General features: G+C 36.6%; 1 protein-coding gene across 4 annotated transcripts in view; it reads left to right on the top strand.

The window, feature by feature from the left end:
* The window catches only part of LOC119600906 (dynein heavy chain, cytoplasmic), a 33,717-nt gene that overhangs the window by 15,479 nt on the left and 850 nt on the right, over nt 1–17,388 (top strand). The window contains exons 9-19 of one of the 4 annotated variants that reach the window (XM_037951487.1): nt 152–1,541; nt 1,603–1,725; nt 1,782–2,834; nt 3,086–3,112; nt 3,320–4,098; nt 4,162–4,535; nt 4,688–6,071; nt 6,247–6,971; nt 12,454–12,652; nt 13,181–13,298; nt 13,539–17,146. In XM_037951487.1, the coding sequence (XP_037807415.1) occupies nt 152–1,541; nt 1,603–1,725; nt 1,782–2,834; nt 3,086–3,112; nt 3,320–4,098; nt 4,162–4,535; nt 4,688–6,071; nt 6,247–6,971; nt 12,454–12,652; nt 13,181–13,298; nt 13,539–17,146 (9,780 nt within the window). Of the gene's footprint in view, nt 1–151; nt 1,542–1,602; nt 1,726–1,781; nt 2,835–3,085; nt 3,113–3,319; nt 4,099–4,161; nt 4,536–4,687; nt 6,072–6,246; nt 6,972–7,120; nt 7,317–12,453; nt 12,653–13,180; nt 13,299–13,538; nt 17,147–17,388 lie in introns of all 4 variants that reach the window. The other 3 variants (XM_037951488.1, XM_037951489.1, XM_037951490.1) reach the window with 3 other exon arrangements.

Below are 17,388 nucleotides of genomic sequence, written 5' to 3'. Positions count from 1 at the left end.
CAAGTCAAGTTTACGAAGAAAGAAAATGATTCTAATCATTCTACATCGGTGTTGCCAAAGTGGCTGACTTTGAGGAGCTCTGAAACTCTCAAGGGTGCCATAAAATAGACCTCTACCTTCTCTCATTATTCTCTTCTCTCTATTTTTCCAGTGAAAAACCTTGGTTATCTGTACAACCACGCAAATTGCGTCAACAGTTGGAGGCTTTAATGTCTCAACTCAAAGAATTGCCCGCTCGTTTGCGTATGTACGAGTCTTACGAGTATGTTAAGAAATTGATTCAAAGTTACATCAAGGTTAACATGTTGATTGTTGAACTTAAATCCGATGCCCTCAAAGAACGTCACTGGAAACAATTGACTAAAGAATTACGTGTTAATTGGGTAATATCTGATCTTACTCTTGGCCAAGTTTGGGATGTCAACTTACAAAAGAATGAGAATATTGTCAAGGATATAATGCGTGTTGCCCAGGGTGAAATGGCCTTGGAAGAATTCTTGAAACAAGTCCGTGATACTTGGCAAAGTTATGAATTGGATTTGATTAATTATCAAAACAAATGTCGCATCATACGCGGCTGGGATGATTTGTTTAATAAGGTTAAGGAACACATTAACTCGGTGGCTGCCATGAAATTATCACCTTTCTATAAGGTCTTCGAAGAGGAAACCATAACCTGGGAAGAGAAATTGAATCGTATTAATGCTCTCTTTGATGTTTGGATTGATGTACAACGTCGCTGGGTTTATTTAGAGGGTATTTTCTCAGGCAGTGCTGATATTAAGTCTTTGTTGCCTCAAGAAACTTCTAGATTCCAAAGTATTAGCTCCGAATTTTTGGGTCTTATGAAAAAGGTGGCCAAGTCGCCCAAGGTAATGGATGTTTTGAACATTCCAGCTGTTCAGCGTTCGCTCGAACGTTTGGCTGATCTTTTGGGTAAAATACAAAAGGCCCTGGGTGAATATTTGGAACGTGAACGTACTTCCTTCCCACGTTTCTACTTTGTGGGTGATGAAGATCTTTTGGAAATTATTGGCAACAGCAAAAATATTGCCCGTTTACAAAAACATTTCAAGAAAATGTTTGCCGGTATTGCTGCCATACTTTTGAATGAAGACAACACCGTCATCTTGGGTATTTCTTCACGCGAGGGAGAAGAAGTTAAATTCATTAATCCTGTATCCACGGTGGAACATCCTAAGATCAATGAATGGTTGTCTTTGGTGGAAAAACAAATGCGTTTCACTTTGGCTTCTCTATTGGCTCAAGCTGTTCAGGATATTAAGCAATTCCGTGAGGGACAAATTGAACCTCAAAAATATATGGAATGGTGTGACAAATATCAAGCCCAAATCGTAGTTTTAGCTGCTCAAATTCTCTGGTCAGAGGATGTAGAAGCTGGTTTGCAACAGGCCTCTGAGGCTAATAGCACCAAACCTTTGCAACGAGTCTTGGGCACTGTGGAGTCTACTCTTAATGTTTTAGCTGATTCGGTATTGCAAGAACAGCCTGCTTTGCGCAGAAAGAAACTAGAACATTTGGTAGGTTTTAATACGAAGTCAAGTAATGATGAATTAAATTAACTTTGACATGGTTTTATAGATTAATGAATTTGTACACAAACGTACGGTTACACGACGTTTGATTACCAATGGTGTCACCAGTCCCAAATCCTTCCAATGGTTATGTGAAATGAGATTCTATTTTGATCCTAGACAAACTGAGGTATGTGTTTTGTTATATATTTTCACCTTTAATATTTATGTTGTTCTTTTCCTTAGGTTTTACAACAACTTACTATTCACATGGCCAATGCTCGCTTCTTCTATGGCTTCGAGTATTTGGGCGTACAAGATCGTTTGGTCCAAACTCCTTTGACCGATCGTTGCTATTTGACTATGACTCAAGCTTTGGAATCACGTTTGGGTGGTTCTCCTTTCGGTCCTGCCGGTACGGGTAAAACTGAATCCGTTAAAGCTTTGGGCAACCAATTGGGTCGCTTTGTCTTGGTATTCAATTGTGATGAAACATTTGATTTCCAAGCTATGGGTCGTATTTTCGTGGGTCTTTGTCAAGTAGGCGCTTGGGGTTGTTTCGATGAATTCAATCGTTTGGAAGAGCGTATGCTTTCCGCCTGTTCGCAACAAATTCAAACTATACAGGAGGCTTTGAAATACGAAATGGACACCAACAAGGAAAGTATCACCGTGGAATTGGTGGGCAAACAAGTGCGTGTATCTTCCGATATGGCTATATTCATTACCATGAATCCTGGTTATGCTGGACGTTCTAATTTACCCGATAACTTGAAGAAACTCTTCCGTTCATTGGCTATGACCAAACCTGATCGTCAACTTATTGCCGAGGTGATGTTGTTCTCACAAGGTTTCCGTTCGGCTGAAAAATTGGCCTGTAAGATTGTACCCTTCTTTAAGTTGTGTGACGAACAATTATCCAATCAATCTCATTATGATTTCGGCTTGCGTGCCTTGAAATCTGTGCTCATTTCTGCTGGTAATGTTAAACGTGATCGTATACAGAAAATCAAGGAGACCTTAAGAGCTAGAGGCGAAGAAAACATTGATGAGGCTCAAGTGGCTGAAAATCTACCAGAACAAGAAATTCTCATACAATCGGTGTGCGAAACCATGGTACCCAAATTGGTGGCTGAAGATATTCCTTTACTATTCTCTCTCTTGAGTGATGTGTTCCCCAATGTAGGCTATACTCGCGCTGAAATGAAGGGCTTGAAGGATGAAATCCGTAAAGTTTGCCAAGAGGATTATTTGGTTTGTGGTGAAGGTGATGAACAGGGAGCCGCTTGGATGGAAAAAGTAAGTTTTATTCTCTTTAAGGGTATGGCGAAGGGGTTTGTTATGGTGTGTATGTTTTACAAACACCTTTGCCTTTTCTATTTTCTTAGATTTTTTTAACTATTTTCCCAATTTGTTTTTTTTATTAAATTTCTTCCTTATTAATTTCAAATTTCTCTTAAAATCATAAAAAATAACACAAACTTACACAAAACTAAATGATAACCTGTAAAAAAATATTAACACATAATTGTATATAAAATGAAAAACAGGGATTTGGTGAAACTTGGGTTGATAAAGTAAGAAATTTTTTAAGCCTTTTTGCTTTCTACACTTAAGACAAGTTTAAAAACGGTTTTTGAAAAAAAAAAAAAAAAAAAATAACAAACCAATAATATAAAATCCTCTTTTAAACTTGTTTAAAAAACGCAATTTATTTTTCTAATAAAATACAAAATATTTAATTTTAATAATTTTATTTACTTTCAACAACAATTTCTGCTTAGGTTTTACAACTTTATCAAATTTCCCGTCTCAATCATGGTCTTATGATGGTGGGTCCCTCCGGTTCAGGTAAATCTACCGCCTGGCGTACTTTGCTTAAGGCTCTTGAACGTTTTGAGGGCGTAGAGGGCGTGGCTCATGTCATTGATCCCAAAGCCATTTCTAAAGAAGCTCTTTATGGTGTTATGGATCCCAATACTCGTGAATGGACTGATGGTTTGTTTACTCATGTCTTGCGTAAAATCATCGATAATGTTCGTGGTGAAATCAATAAACGCCAATGGATTATTTTCGATGGTGATGTCGATCCTGAATGGGTTGAAAATTTGAATTCCGTTTTGGATGACAATAAACTTTTGACTCTACCCAATGGTGAACGTTTGTCTTTGCCACCAAATGTACGCATTATGTTTGAGGTTCAAGATTTGAAATTTGCCACCTTGGCCACTGTTTCTCGTTGTGGTATGGTTTGGTTCTCTGAGGATGTTCTCTCGACTGAGATGATCTTTGAAAATTACTTATCACGTTTGCGCTCCATACCCTTGGAGGATAATGATGATGACTTTGTGGGCATTGTTAAGCCGGTTAAAGATAAAGAAGATGAAGTCTCTCCCTCTTTGCAAGTGCAACGGGATATTGCTTTACTATTGCAACCCTTCTTCTCGGCCGATGGCATTGTGGTACGCAGTTTGGAGTATGCCATGGATCAAGAGCACATCATGGACTTTACACGTCTAAGAGCTTTAAGTTCTTTGTTCTCTATGTTGAATCAAGCAGCAAGGTAAGCAAAAGTTTTCGAACTTTTATATTCTTTTTTTATATATTTTAATATTTTTTCCCTTAGAAATGTCTTAAACTACAATTCGACTCATCCCGATTTCCCTTGCTCTGCTGATCAGTTAGAGCATTATATACCCAAGGCCTTGATTTACTCAGTATTGTGGTCCTTTGCTGGTGATGCTAAACTTAAGGTACGCACTGATTTGGGTGATTTTGTACGTAGTGTTACTACCGTACCACTACCCGGTTCTTCTGGTGTACCAATTATTGATTTCGAAGTTAGCATGAACGGTGAATGGGTGCCTTGGTCCAACAAAGTGCCCGTTATTGAAGTGGAAACTCATAAAGTGGCTTCGCCTGATATTGTGGTACCAACATTGGATACTGTGCGTCATGAATCTTTGTTGTACACTTGGTTGGCTGAACACAAACCTTTGGGTAAGTGAAAATGAAAATAAAACGATTGTTTAATGGTTCTGGTCAAGTCTAGTTTAGATCTCGGTCAGTTCTAGTTTAGTTCTAGATTAGATTCATTTCCAGTTCAGTTTCTTTGAAACATTTTCTAACATATTCAATTGTTCCTTTTCTAGTATTGTGCGGTCCTCCTGGTTCTGGTAAGACTATGACCTTGTTCTCAGCCCTGAGAGCTCTTCCCGATATGGAAGTGGTTGGCTTGAATTTCTCTTCGGCCACTACACCCGAACTTTTACTCAAGACTTTCGATCATTACTGCGAGTACCGTAAGACACCCAATGGTGTTGTTCTATCACCCGTACAGATTGGCAAATGGTTGGTATTGTTCTGTGATGAAATCAATTTGCCCGATATGGACTCCTATGGCACTCAGCGTGTTATCTCCTTCTTGCGTCAGCTGGTCGAACACAAAGGTTTCTATAGAGCCAGCGATCAAGCTTGGGTTTCTTTGGAACGTATACAATTTGTGGGAGCTTGTAATCCACCCACTGATCCAGGTCGTAAACCTCTTTCTCATCGTTTCTTGAGACATGTGCCCATCATTTATGTCGATTACCCTGGAGAGACTTCATTGAAACAAATTTATGGCACATTCTCGAGAGCCATGTTACGCTTAATGCCCACTCTTCGAGGTTATGCCGAACCTTTGACCAATGCTATGGTAGAATTCTATTTGGCCTCTCAAGATCGCTTCACTCAAGATATGCAACCGCATTATGTGTACTCTCCTCGTGAAATGACTCGCTGGGTACGTGGTATTTGTGAAGCTATACGTCCTCTTGATTCACTACCAGTTGAAGGTCTAGTACGTATTTGGGCTCATGAAGCTTTACGTCTATTCCAAGATCGTTTGGTTGACGACACCGAACGTAGATGGACGAATGAGAATATTGATACTGTAGCCTTAAAACACTTCCCCGGCATTAACTCCGAAGAAGCTTTGGCTCGTCCCATTTTGTACAGTAACTGGTTGTCTAAGGATTATATGCCGGTTAATCGTGAAGAATTGCGTGATTATGTACGTGCTCGTCTTAAGGTCTTCTACGAGGAAGAATTGGATGTTCCCCTGGTACTTTTCGACGAAGTTTTAGAACATGTTCTACGTATCGATCGTATTTTCCGTCAACCACAAGGTCACTTGCTATTGATTGGTGTTTCGGGTGCTGGTAAAACTACACTCTCGCGTTTTGTTGCTTGGATGAATGGTCTCTCGATATTCCAAATTAAGGTCCATAATAAATATACCGGTGAAGATTTCGATGAAGATTTACGTTCGGTATTGCGTCGTTCCGGTTGCAGAGATGAAAAGATTGCTTTCATTTTGGATGAATCGAACGTTTTGGATTCTGGCTTCTTGGAACGTATGAACACTTTGCTGGCTAACGGTGAGGTACCCGGTCTGTTCGAGGGTGATGAGTACACTACTCTGATGACTCAGTGTAAGGAGGGTGCTCAACGTGAGGGTCTTATGTTGGATTCCAGTGATGAATTGTATAAATGGTAAGAGGAAATGTTGCATTTTTTTTAACAATTTTAATTCGAAATTATGTTAATTATTTTAAATTTTCAAAAGTTCCTACAATTTTTCAAAATTTCGAAATTTTTAATAGATGAGATTTTTTAATTTTCTAAAAATTAAAGAAAATTTAAAAATGTAAAATTTTACTTCTTCCAGGTTCACTCAACAAGTCATGCGTAATTTGCACGTTGTCTTCACCATGAATCCCTCTACTGACGGCCTTAAAGATCGTGCTGCCACCTCACCAGCCTTGTTCAATCGTTGTGTACTCAATTGGTTTGGAGACTGGTCCGATTCTGCCCTCTTCCAAGTCGGCAAAGAATTCACCACACGTGTTGATTTGGAAAAACCATCTTGGACACCACCCGATTTCTTCCCAGCAGTCTGTCCCCTCGTACCAACTCAGCCCACTCACCGTGATGCTGTCATCAACAGTTGTGTCTATGTACATCAGACTTTGCATCAAGCCAATGCACGTTTGGCTAAACGTGGCGGACGCACCATGGCCGTTACACCACGTCATTATCTAGATTTCATTCATCACTTCGTCAAACTCTACAATGAAAAACGCAGTGATTTAGAAGAACAACAATTGCATTTGAATGTCGGTCTTAATAAGATTGCCGAAACTGTGGAACAAGTCGAGGAAATGCAAAAGTCATTGGCTGTTAAGAAACAAGAACTACAGGCCAAGAATGAGGCAGCCAATGCTAAACTTAAACAAATGTTCAAGGACCAACAAGAGGCCGAAATTAAGAAGATACAATCTCAAGAATTGCAAAATAAATTGGCCGAACAAACCGTCAAGATTGAGGAGAAACGTAAATATGTCATGGCCGATTTGGCTCAAGTAGAACCTGCTGTTATTGAAGCACAACAAGGTAAGTCCAGTTATAACCCATTTACTCTAACACTAAATAAGTTTTTGTTTAAACAACTTAAGTTAATATTAAGATTTCAAACAAAGAATTTAAGAATAAGTTTAATTAAAAATTATTACCACCTCCCCCTTAAAATATGAAAACTTTAGCTGTTAGCGGCATTAAAAAGAAACAATTGGCTGAAATACGTTCCATGGCAAATCCACCGCCACCTGTTAAATTGGCTTTGGAATCGGTGTGTGATTTACTCAATGAGAGTGCACCCGACTGGAAGGCAATGCGTGGCATCATTGTTAAAGATACTTTTATATCGTCCATTGTTAACTTCCAAACTGAACAGATCACGTACGACCCACTTTTAATTTTTTTCTCTCTATATTATAAACAAAAATATATATTAAAAAAAATCCATATAATCAAACGTAATTACATACCTCCATATATATTATTTAACTCTACTATATTTCCTAACTATTGTCCTAATCTCAAAATCCATTCTACTCATTTATATTTAATCTTAAAACAAATAGTTGTTCTAATTTTTATTGTCTTTCTTTTTATAACAATTCATTGAAATTTTATAAATTTTTGCTAAAATATTTTATCAAAATTTTCAATATTTTTCTAGATTTTTTTCACAATTAAAATTTTATAAGGAATTGATCAAGTTTTTCTGTTAGGGCTTTTGTATATAATTTTTTTTATCTTGATTTTGTCTTAATTTTTCTAAGTCTAAATTCTAATTGGAAAAAATTTGGTCTTTATTTTGTTGAAAAGACACGAATTATTTCTCCCACTTATCCTACAACAACAACTACAACTACCACCAAACAAACCACCTCCAACCACCACCACCATATGCAAAATGCCGCGCACTCTGAATACTATTTTAATTTATTAAGATTTAAGTATTTATTAATTATATTTTTTAGATGCATTTTCTTTTTTTTTAATATACTTATAAAAACAAAATTAAGTTTATTTTTAAAAATTCAATTTAAATCAGTTTTAGTATATTGAAACCATTGTTTTAAGTAAATAATTCCCTTAAACTACTTTTAGATGGTTAGTTTATGGCTTTGAAGTTTTTTCTTCCCTTTAAATCAGAAAATTAAACTGTTTGCTAATACTTTAGTTTAAAAGCTTTCTTAAGAAAGAATTTTCCAGACCCTACCTAACAATTGGAATTGTTTATAATTAGAAAATTACTGCGTTTTTGTTTTGATATCCTAAAATACTCCTGTGGGGTTTTAACACCCAAAATGATTATTCTACATCCTATTTAAAGCGATTGGTATGGAATCATTACAAAACGTGTACTTCTTTCAGTCGGTTATTTCACCTAGACTCCATACCAACTATCAGAATTCTACTGCAATGTGAAGGTAGCAGATTGCGTACATTCTTCGTCTGAACTAGACAATGGACAAGGCTATATACGAAGGGCTAAACTACAGATTAGACTAGGCTATGGATTAGACTGTAAATTGAACTATTGCTATGACTATGAGTAGACTATAGATTAGACTATAGACTAGACTACAGACTAGACTATAGACTAGACTATAGACTAGACTATAGAATAGACTATAGACTAGACTATAGACTAGACTATAGACTAGACTATAGACTAGACTAGACTAGACTAGACTATAGACTAGACTATAGACTAGACTATAGACTAGACTATAGACTAGACTATAGACTAGACTATAGACTAGACTATAGACTAGACTATAGACTAGACTATATACTAGACTATAGACTAGACTATAGACTAGACTATAGACTAGACTATAGACTAGACTATATACTAGACTATAGACTAGACTATAGACTAGACTATAGACTAGACTATAGACTAGCCTATATACTAGACTATAGACTAGACTAGACTAGATTATAGACTAGATTATAGACTAGACTATAGACTAGACTATAGACTAGACTAGACTATAGACTAGACTATAGACTAGACTATAGACTAGACTATAGACTAGACTATAGACTAGACTAGACTAGACTATAGACTAGACTATAGACTAGACTATAGACTAGACTATAGACTAGACTATAGACTAGACTATAGACTAGACTATATACTAGACTATAGACTAGACTATAGACTAGACTATAGACTAGACTATAGACTAGACTATATACTAGACTATAGACTAGACTATAGACTAGACTATAGACTAGACTATAGACTAGACTATAGACTAGCCTATATACTAGACTATAGACTAGACTAGACTAGATTATAGACTAGATTATAGACTAGACTATAGACTAGACTATAGACTAGACTAGACTATAGACTAGACTATAGACTAGACTATAGACTAGACTATAGACTAGACTATAGACTAGACTATAGACTAGACTATAGACTAGACTATAGACTAGACTATATACTAGACTATAGACTAGACTATAGACTAGACTATAGACTAGACTATAGACTAGACTATAGACTAGACTATAGACTAGACTATAGACTAGACTATAGACTAGACTATAGACTAGACTATAGACTAGACTATAGACTAGACTATAGACTAGACTATAGACTAGCCTATAGACTAGCCTATATACTAGACTATAGACTAGACTAGACTAGATTATAGACTAGATTATAGACTAGACTATAGACTAGACTATAGACTAGACTATAGACTAGACTATAGACTAGACTATAGACTAGACTATAGACTAGACTATAGACTATAGACTATAGACTAGACTATAGACTAGACTATAGACTAGACTATAGACTAGACTATAGACTAGACTATAGACTAGACTATAGACTAGACTATAGACTAGACTATAGACTAGACTATAGACTAGACTATAGACTAGACTATAGACTAGACTATAGACTAGACTATAGACTAGACTATAGACTAGACTATAGACTAGACTATAGACTAGACTATAGACTAGACTATAGACTAGACTATAGACTAGACTATAGACTAGACTATAGACTAGACTATAGACTAGACTATAGCTAGACTATAGACTAGACTATAGACTAGACTATAGACTAGACTATAGACTAGACTATAGACTAGACTATAGACTAGACTATAGACTAGGACTATAGACTAGACTATAGACTAGACTATAGACTAGACTATAGACTAGACTATAGACTAGACTATAGACTAGACTATAGACTAGACTATAGACTAGACTATAGACTAGACTATAGACTAGACTATAGACTAGACTATAGACTAGACTATAGACTAGACTATAGACTAGACTATAGACTAGACTATAGACTAGACTATAGACTAGACTATAGACTAGACTATAGACTAGACTATAGACTAGACTATAGACTAGACTATAGACTAGACTATAGACTAGACTATAGACTAGACTATAGACTAGACTATAGACTAGACTATAGACTAGACTATAGACTAGACTATAGACTATGACTTATAGACTAGACTATAGACTAGACTATAGACTAGACTATAGACTAGACTATAGACTAGACTATAGACTAGACTATAGACTAGACTATAGACTAGACTATAGACTAGACTATAAGACTAGACTATAGACTAGACTATAGACTAGACTATAGACTAGACTATAGACTAGACTATAGACTAGACTATAGACTAGACTATAGACTAGACTATAGACTAGACTATAGACTAGACTATAGACTAGACTATAGACTAGACTATAGACTAGACTATAGACTAGACTATAGACTAGACTATAGACTAGACTATAGACTAGACTATAGACTAGACTATAGACTAGACTATAGACTAGACTATAGACTAGACTATAGACTAGATTATAGACTAGACTATAGACTAGACTATAGACTAGACTATAGACTAGACTATAGACTAGACTATAGACTAGACTATAGACTAGACTATAGACTAGACTATAGACTAGACTATAGACTAGACTATAGACTAGACTATAGACTAGACTAGACTAGACTATAGACTAGACTAGACTATAGACTAGACTATAGACTAGACTATAGACTAGACTATAGACTAGACTATAGACTAGCCTATAGACTAGACTATAGACTAGCCTATAGACTAGCCTATATACTAGACTATAGACTAGACTATAGACTAGATTATAGACTAGATTATAGACTAGACTATAGACTAGACTATAGACTAGACTATAGACTAGACTATAGACTAGACTATAGACTAGACTATAGACTAGACTATAGACTAGACTATAGACTAGACTATAGACTAGACTATAGACTAGACTATAGACTAGACTATAGACTAGACTATAGACTAGACTATAGACTAGACTATAGACTAGACTATAGACTAGACTATAGACTAGACTATAGACTAGACTATAGACTAGACTATAGACTAGACTATAGACTAGACTATAGACTAGACTATAGACTAGACTATAGACTAGACTATAGACTATACTATAGACTTGACTATAGACTAGACTATAGACTAGACTATAGACTATAGACTAGACTATAGACTAGACTATAGACTAGACTATAGACTAGACTATAGACTAGACTATAGACTAGACTATAGACTAGACTATAGACTAGACTATAGACTCGACTATAGACTAGACTATAGACTAGACTAGACTAGACTATAGACTAGACTATAGACTAGACTATAGACTAGACTATAGACTAGACTATAGACTAGACTATAGACTAGACTATAGACTAGACTATAGACTAGACTATAGACTAGACTATAGACTAGACTATAGACTAGCCTATAGACTAGACTATAGACTAGCCTAATACTAGACTATAGACTAGACTATAGACTAGATTATAGACTAGACTATAGACTAGACTATAGACTAGACTATAGACTAGACTATAGACTAGACTATAGACTAGACTATAGACTAGACTATAGACTAGACTATAGACTAGACTATAGACTAGACTATAGACTAGACTATAGACTAGACTATAGACTAGACTATAGACTAGACTATAGACTAGACTATAGACTAGACTATAGACTAGACTATAGACTAGACTATAGACTAGACTAGACTAGACTATAGACTAGACTATAGACTAGACTATAGACTAGATTATAGACTAGACTAAGACTAGACTATTGACTAGACTATAGACAAATTAGTACCCAAAAATATCACCAATGTCGGTTGAATAAATTGAGAAACTTAGGAAAATTAATTTACTAAAATTAAGTTAAACTATTAAAACCAGCAAACAGTATAGTGTGTGAGATTAAATTAAGTTTTATTAGACCGAATGAATTTTAGTAATTAATGTCTAATTTTTTTAACAAATTTGTCTAATACATATAATTGTATAATATTTAAATAACCAACAAAATAAATCTCTATATTATATATTAATTCTACTCACCAACAAAACCCGAAAAAAACAAAATTTCTGGAACACGAATATAAAAAAAAAATACATCCTTCCCCCCAAAATCAGCTGTAAAATCGATACGCAAACAACAACTTGTTGAAGTGAGAACTATGGCAAATCCACCTTCCGTGGTTAAATTGGCACTTGAATCGATCTGTTTGTTGCTGGGTGAAAATGCCAACGATTGGAAATCGATTCGTGCTGTTATAATGCGTGAAAATTTTATAAATTCAATTGTATCTAACTTCAGTACTGAAATGATAACGTAAGCATGAAGATTCTTTACCAAAAAAAAATCAGAAAAAAAAAAACAAAACAAAAAACATTTTGTTCATGTTTTTTTTTTACTTTTTTAAATTCAAACTTCTGAATTCAATTCCTCTTTTTTATGATTTTTGAGTTGTTGTAGTTTTGATTTGTTGATTTTCCAGTAATGTTGTGATTTGAGTTTTATTATTTTTTTATTTTGTTTTTAATTGAGTTTATGATTTTGTGTAGTTTTTTTTTTAACCCCCAGTATTTTGTTTTATTAACCAACTAATTGTTTTATAACTGTAATTAACATTTTCTTTTGTATGTTTTAGTTTTTCTATTTATTTTATTTTTTTGTTCATTTCTAATAATATCTTTTTAATGGCTTCTGGTTATGTTGCTTTTTGCTTTTAATTGCATTTCATTCACCTGCTTGTTAAAGAAATACTAAATGTTTGTTAAGCTATTGATTTGATATAAAATGTATTAATATATTTCTTTCAATGTTTTCTTTTTAATTACTAACTTTTTTGAAAAATAGCGATGATGTTCGTGAAAAGATGAAATCAAAATATTTAAGCAATCCTGACTATAACTTTGAAAAGGTTAATCGTGCTTCTTTGGCTTGCGGTCCTATGGTTAAATGGGCTATTGCTCAGGTAAGTTTTTAAATTTTCTAATCTGTCAGATTACAAAAATATATATTCCCATGTTATTCTCGACATTTTCTGAAATAATAACAGAGATTGGGATTTTTCAATTACAATTTGTTTCTTAATTTGATAACAAATGTTATTCTCAAATCATTCTTAATTAAAAACTTTATGATATTATATATCAGCCTAGAGTTTAGTCTTTCCACATCTAATCTTTCTCCTAATCTTTTCTCCTCTACCTAGATCGAATACGCCGACATGTTGAAACGTGTTGAGCCGCTACGTGATGAATTACGTTCTCTCGAAGATCAAGCTGAAGTCAACAAGAAAAACGCTGATGAAACTAAATCACTTGTAGAGCAATTGGAGCAAAGTATTTCTGCCTATAAGGAGGAATACGCTCAATTGATTTCCCAAGCTCAGGCTATTAAAACCGATTTGGAGAATGTACAAGCCAAGGTCGATCGTTCGATTGCTTTACTCAAGAGTTTGAACATTGAACGTGAACGTTGGGAATGTACTAGCGAAACCTTTAAATCACAAATGTCCACCATTATTGGTGATGTTCTACTATCGGCTGCCTTTATAGCCTATGGTGGTTATTTCGATCAACATTATCGTACCAATCTCTTTACCACCTGGTCACAACATTTACAATCGGCCAATATACAATATAGAGGTGATATAGCACGCACCGAATATCTCTCGAATCCCGATGAACGTTTAAGATGGCAGGCCAATGCTTTACCCACTGATGATCTTTGCACTGAGAATGCCATAATGTTGAAGAGATTCAACAGATATCCATTGATCATTGATCCTTCTGGTCAGGCAACCACTTTCTTGTTGAATGAATATGCTGGCAAAAAGATTACCAAAACTTCGTTCTTGGATGATTCGTTCCGTAAGAATTTGGAATCAGCCTTGCGTTTCGGTAATCCGCTATTAGTGCAGGATGTTGAAAATTACGATCCCATTTTGAATCCGGTTTTGAATCGTGAATTGAGAAGAAGTGGCGGCAGAGTTTTGATAACATTGGGCGATCAAGATATTGATTTGTCACCCTCATTTGTTATCTTCTTGTCTACACGTGATCCTACTGTCGAATTTCCACCCGACATTTGTTCTCGTGTAACATTCGTCAACTTCACTGTGACCAGAAGCTCATTGCAATCTCAGTGTTTGAATCAAGTATTAAAGGCCGAACGTCCCGATATCGATGAGAAGAGATCGGATTTGTTGAAATTACAAGGCGAATTCCGTTTACGTTTGCGTCAATTGGAAAAGAGTCTGTTGCAGGCTTTGAACGATGCCAAGGGTAAGATTTTGGATGATGATTCTGTTATTGCTACTTTGGAGACCTTAAAGAAGGAGGCTTACGACATCAACCAGAAGGTGGATGAAACTGATAAGGTTATAGCGGAAATTGAAACGGTATCACAACAATATTTGCCTTTGTCGGTGGCTTGCAGTAACATTTACTTTACCATGGACAGTTTGAATCAAGTTCACTTCTTGTATCAATACTCATTGAAAATGTTCTTGGATATTTTCTCCACTGTTTTGTATAACAATAAGAAATTGGAGGGCAAGTCCGATAATACTGAACGTTTGGGCATTATTACGCGCGATCTATTCCAGGTGTGCTATGATCGTGTGGCTCGTGGTATGTTGCACAACGATAGATTGACCTTTGCTCTCCTGATGTGCAAGATTCACTTGAAGGGTACTTCTGAAATGAATCTAGATCCTGAATTCAGCTTCTTCTTGAGAAGCAAAGAAGGTCTTTTGGCTAATCCTACTCCAGTGGAGGGCTTGACTCATGAACAAATAGATGGTGTAAATCGTTTGGCAACAAGAGTTCCCATATTCCGTAAATTGATTGACAAACTACGTTCCATTCCCGAATTAGGAGCCTGGTTGCAACAGAGTTCACCCGAACAGTGTGTACCTCAGCTGTGGGATGAGTCTAAGGCTTTGACACCCATTGCCACTTCTGTACATCAATTGCTGTTGATCCAGGCCTTTAGACCAGATCGTGTTATTGCTGCTGCCCACAATGTGGTCAATGCCGTATTGGGAGAAGACTTTATGCAGACGGCTGAAGATGAATTAGATTTTGCTGCTGTTGTGGAGAAACAATTGAATGCCAATACTCCAGCTTTGTTGTGTTCTGTGCCTGGTTTCGATGCTTCAGGCCGTGTGGATGATTTAGCTGCTGAATTGAATAAACAAATCTCCAGCATTGCTATTGGTTCTGCTGAAGGTTTCAATCAAGCAGAAAGTGCCATTAATATGGCTTGCAAGACCGGACGTTGGGTATTGCTTAAGAACGTGCATTTAGCTCCTCAATGGTTGGTACAACTCGAAAAGAAATTGCATTCTTTGCAACCACATTCCGGTTTCCGTCTCTTCTTAACCATGGAAATTAATCCTAAAGTACCAGTTAATCTCTTGAGAGCTGGCAGAATCTTTGTCTTTGAACCACCACCAGGCATCAGAGCCAATTTGTTGAGAACCTTCAATACCGTGCCACCAGGCCGCATGATGAAGACACCCAGTGAAAGAGCCAGATTATACTTCCTGTTGGCCTGGTTCCACGCCATCGTACAAGAACGTTTGCGTTACGTTCCTCTGGGTTGGGCCAAGAAATACGAATTCAATGAAAGTGATTTGAGAGTAGCTTGTGATACGCTCGACACTTGGATTGATACTACCGCCATGGGCAGAACTAATTTGCCACCAGAGAAGGTACCATGGGATGCTTTAGTTACTCTACTATCGCAATCGATCTATGGCGGTAAAATCGATAACGATTTCGATCAACGTCTATTGACTTCGTTCTTGAAGAAACTCTTTACCGCCAGATCGTTTGAGGCTGACTTTGCTTTGGTCGCTAATGTGGATGGAGCCAGTGGAGGTCAGCGTCATATTACCATGCCCGATGGCACCAGAAGAGATCATTTCCTTAAATGGATTGAAAATCTCACGGATAGACAAACACCTTCCTGGCTGGGTCTACCCAATAATGCTGAAAAAGTGTTGCTCACCACTCGTGGTACTGACTTGGTCAGTAAGTTGCTGAAGATGCAGCAGCTAGAGGATGATGAAGAATTGGCCTACACCATAGAGGAAACCAATGAACAGGCCGCTGCTGCTGCCGCTCAACGTCAAGAAGATGGCCGTCCTTCCTGGATGAAGGTATTGCACAATTCCGCCACCGCTTGGTTGGAATTGTTGCCCAAGAATTTGGCCACTCTCAAGAGAACTGTGGAGAACATCAAAGATCCTTTGTATCGCTACTTTGAACGTGAAGTTACCATGGGCGCTAAATTGCTGCAAACTGTCATTTCTGATTTACAAGATGTTGTGCTCATCTGTCAAGGTGAAAAGAAACAAACTAATCATCATCGTTCCATGTTGTCAGAGTTAGTGCGTGGTATTATCCCCAAGGGCTGGAAACGTTATACAGTGCCAGCTGGCTGCACTGTTATACAATGGATTACCGATTTCAGTAACCGTATTAAACAATTGCAAAAGGTCTCACAATTGGTGTCACAAGCAGGTGCTAAGGAATTGCAAGGTTTCCATGTTTGGTTGGGTGGTCTTTTGAATCCTGAAGCTTATATTACCGCCACTAGACAGTGTGTAGCTCAAGCTAATAGCTGGTCTTTGGAAGAATTGGCTTTGGAAGTTACCATTACCGAAACGGGAGCAAATGCAGAATCTAAGGATAGCAGTTTTGGTGTTACGGGCTTGAAATTGCAAGGAGCTCAGTGCAAGAACAATGAATTGTTGCTGGCCTCGACTATAATGATGGATCTACCAGTAACGGTGCTGAAATGGGTGAAGTAAGTAATATTTTTAAGAAAGCGGTTTAGCTAAGTTGTATTTCTATTTAAGTTCTAGAACTGTTCTAGTTCAGTTCTAGTTCAGTTCTAGTTCAGTTCTAGTTCAGTTCTAGTTCAGTTCTAGTTCAGTTCTAGTTCAGTTCTAGTTCAGTCTAGTTCAGTTCTAGTTCAGTTCTAGTTCAGTTCTAGTTCAGTTCAGTTCTAGTTCAGTTCTAGTTCAGTTCTAGTTCAGTTCTAGTTCA

Source organism: Lucilia sericata, unplaced genomic scaffold (genome assembly GCF_015586225.1).
Source record: "Lucilia sericata isolate MDLA Ls3-8-SP2 unplaced genomic scaffold, ASM1558622v1 Contig000127F_arrow, whole genome shotgun sequence".
NCBI classification, from domain to species: domain Eukaryota; kingdom Metazoa; phylum Arthropoda; class Insecta; order Diptera; family Calliphoridae; genus Lucilia; species Lucilia sericata.
The sequence above is the reverse complement of the archived record's forward strand: the minus strand, read 5'-3'. Positions and strand labels throughout refer to the sequence as shown.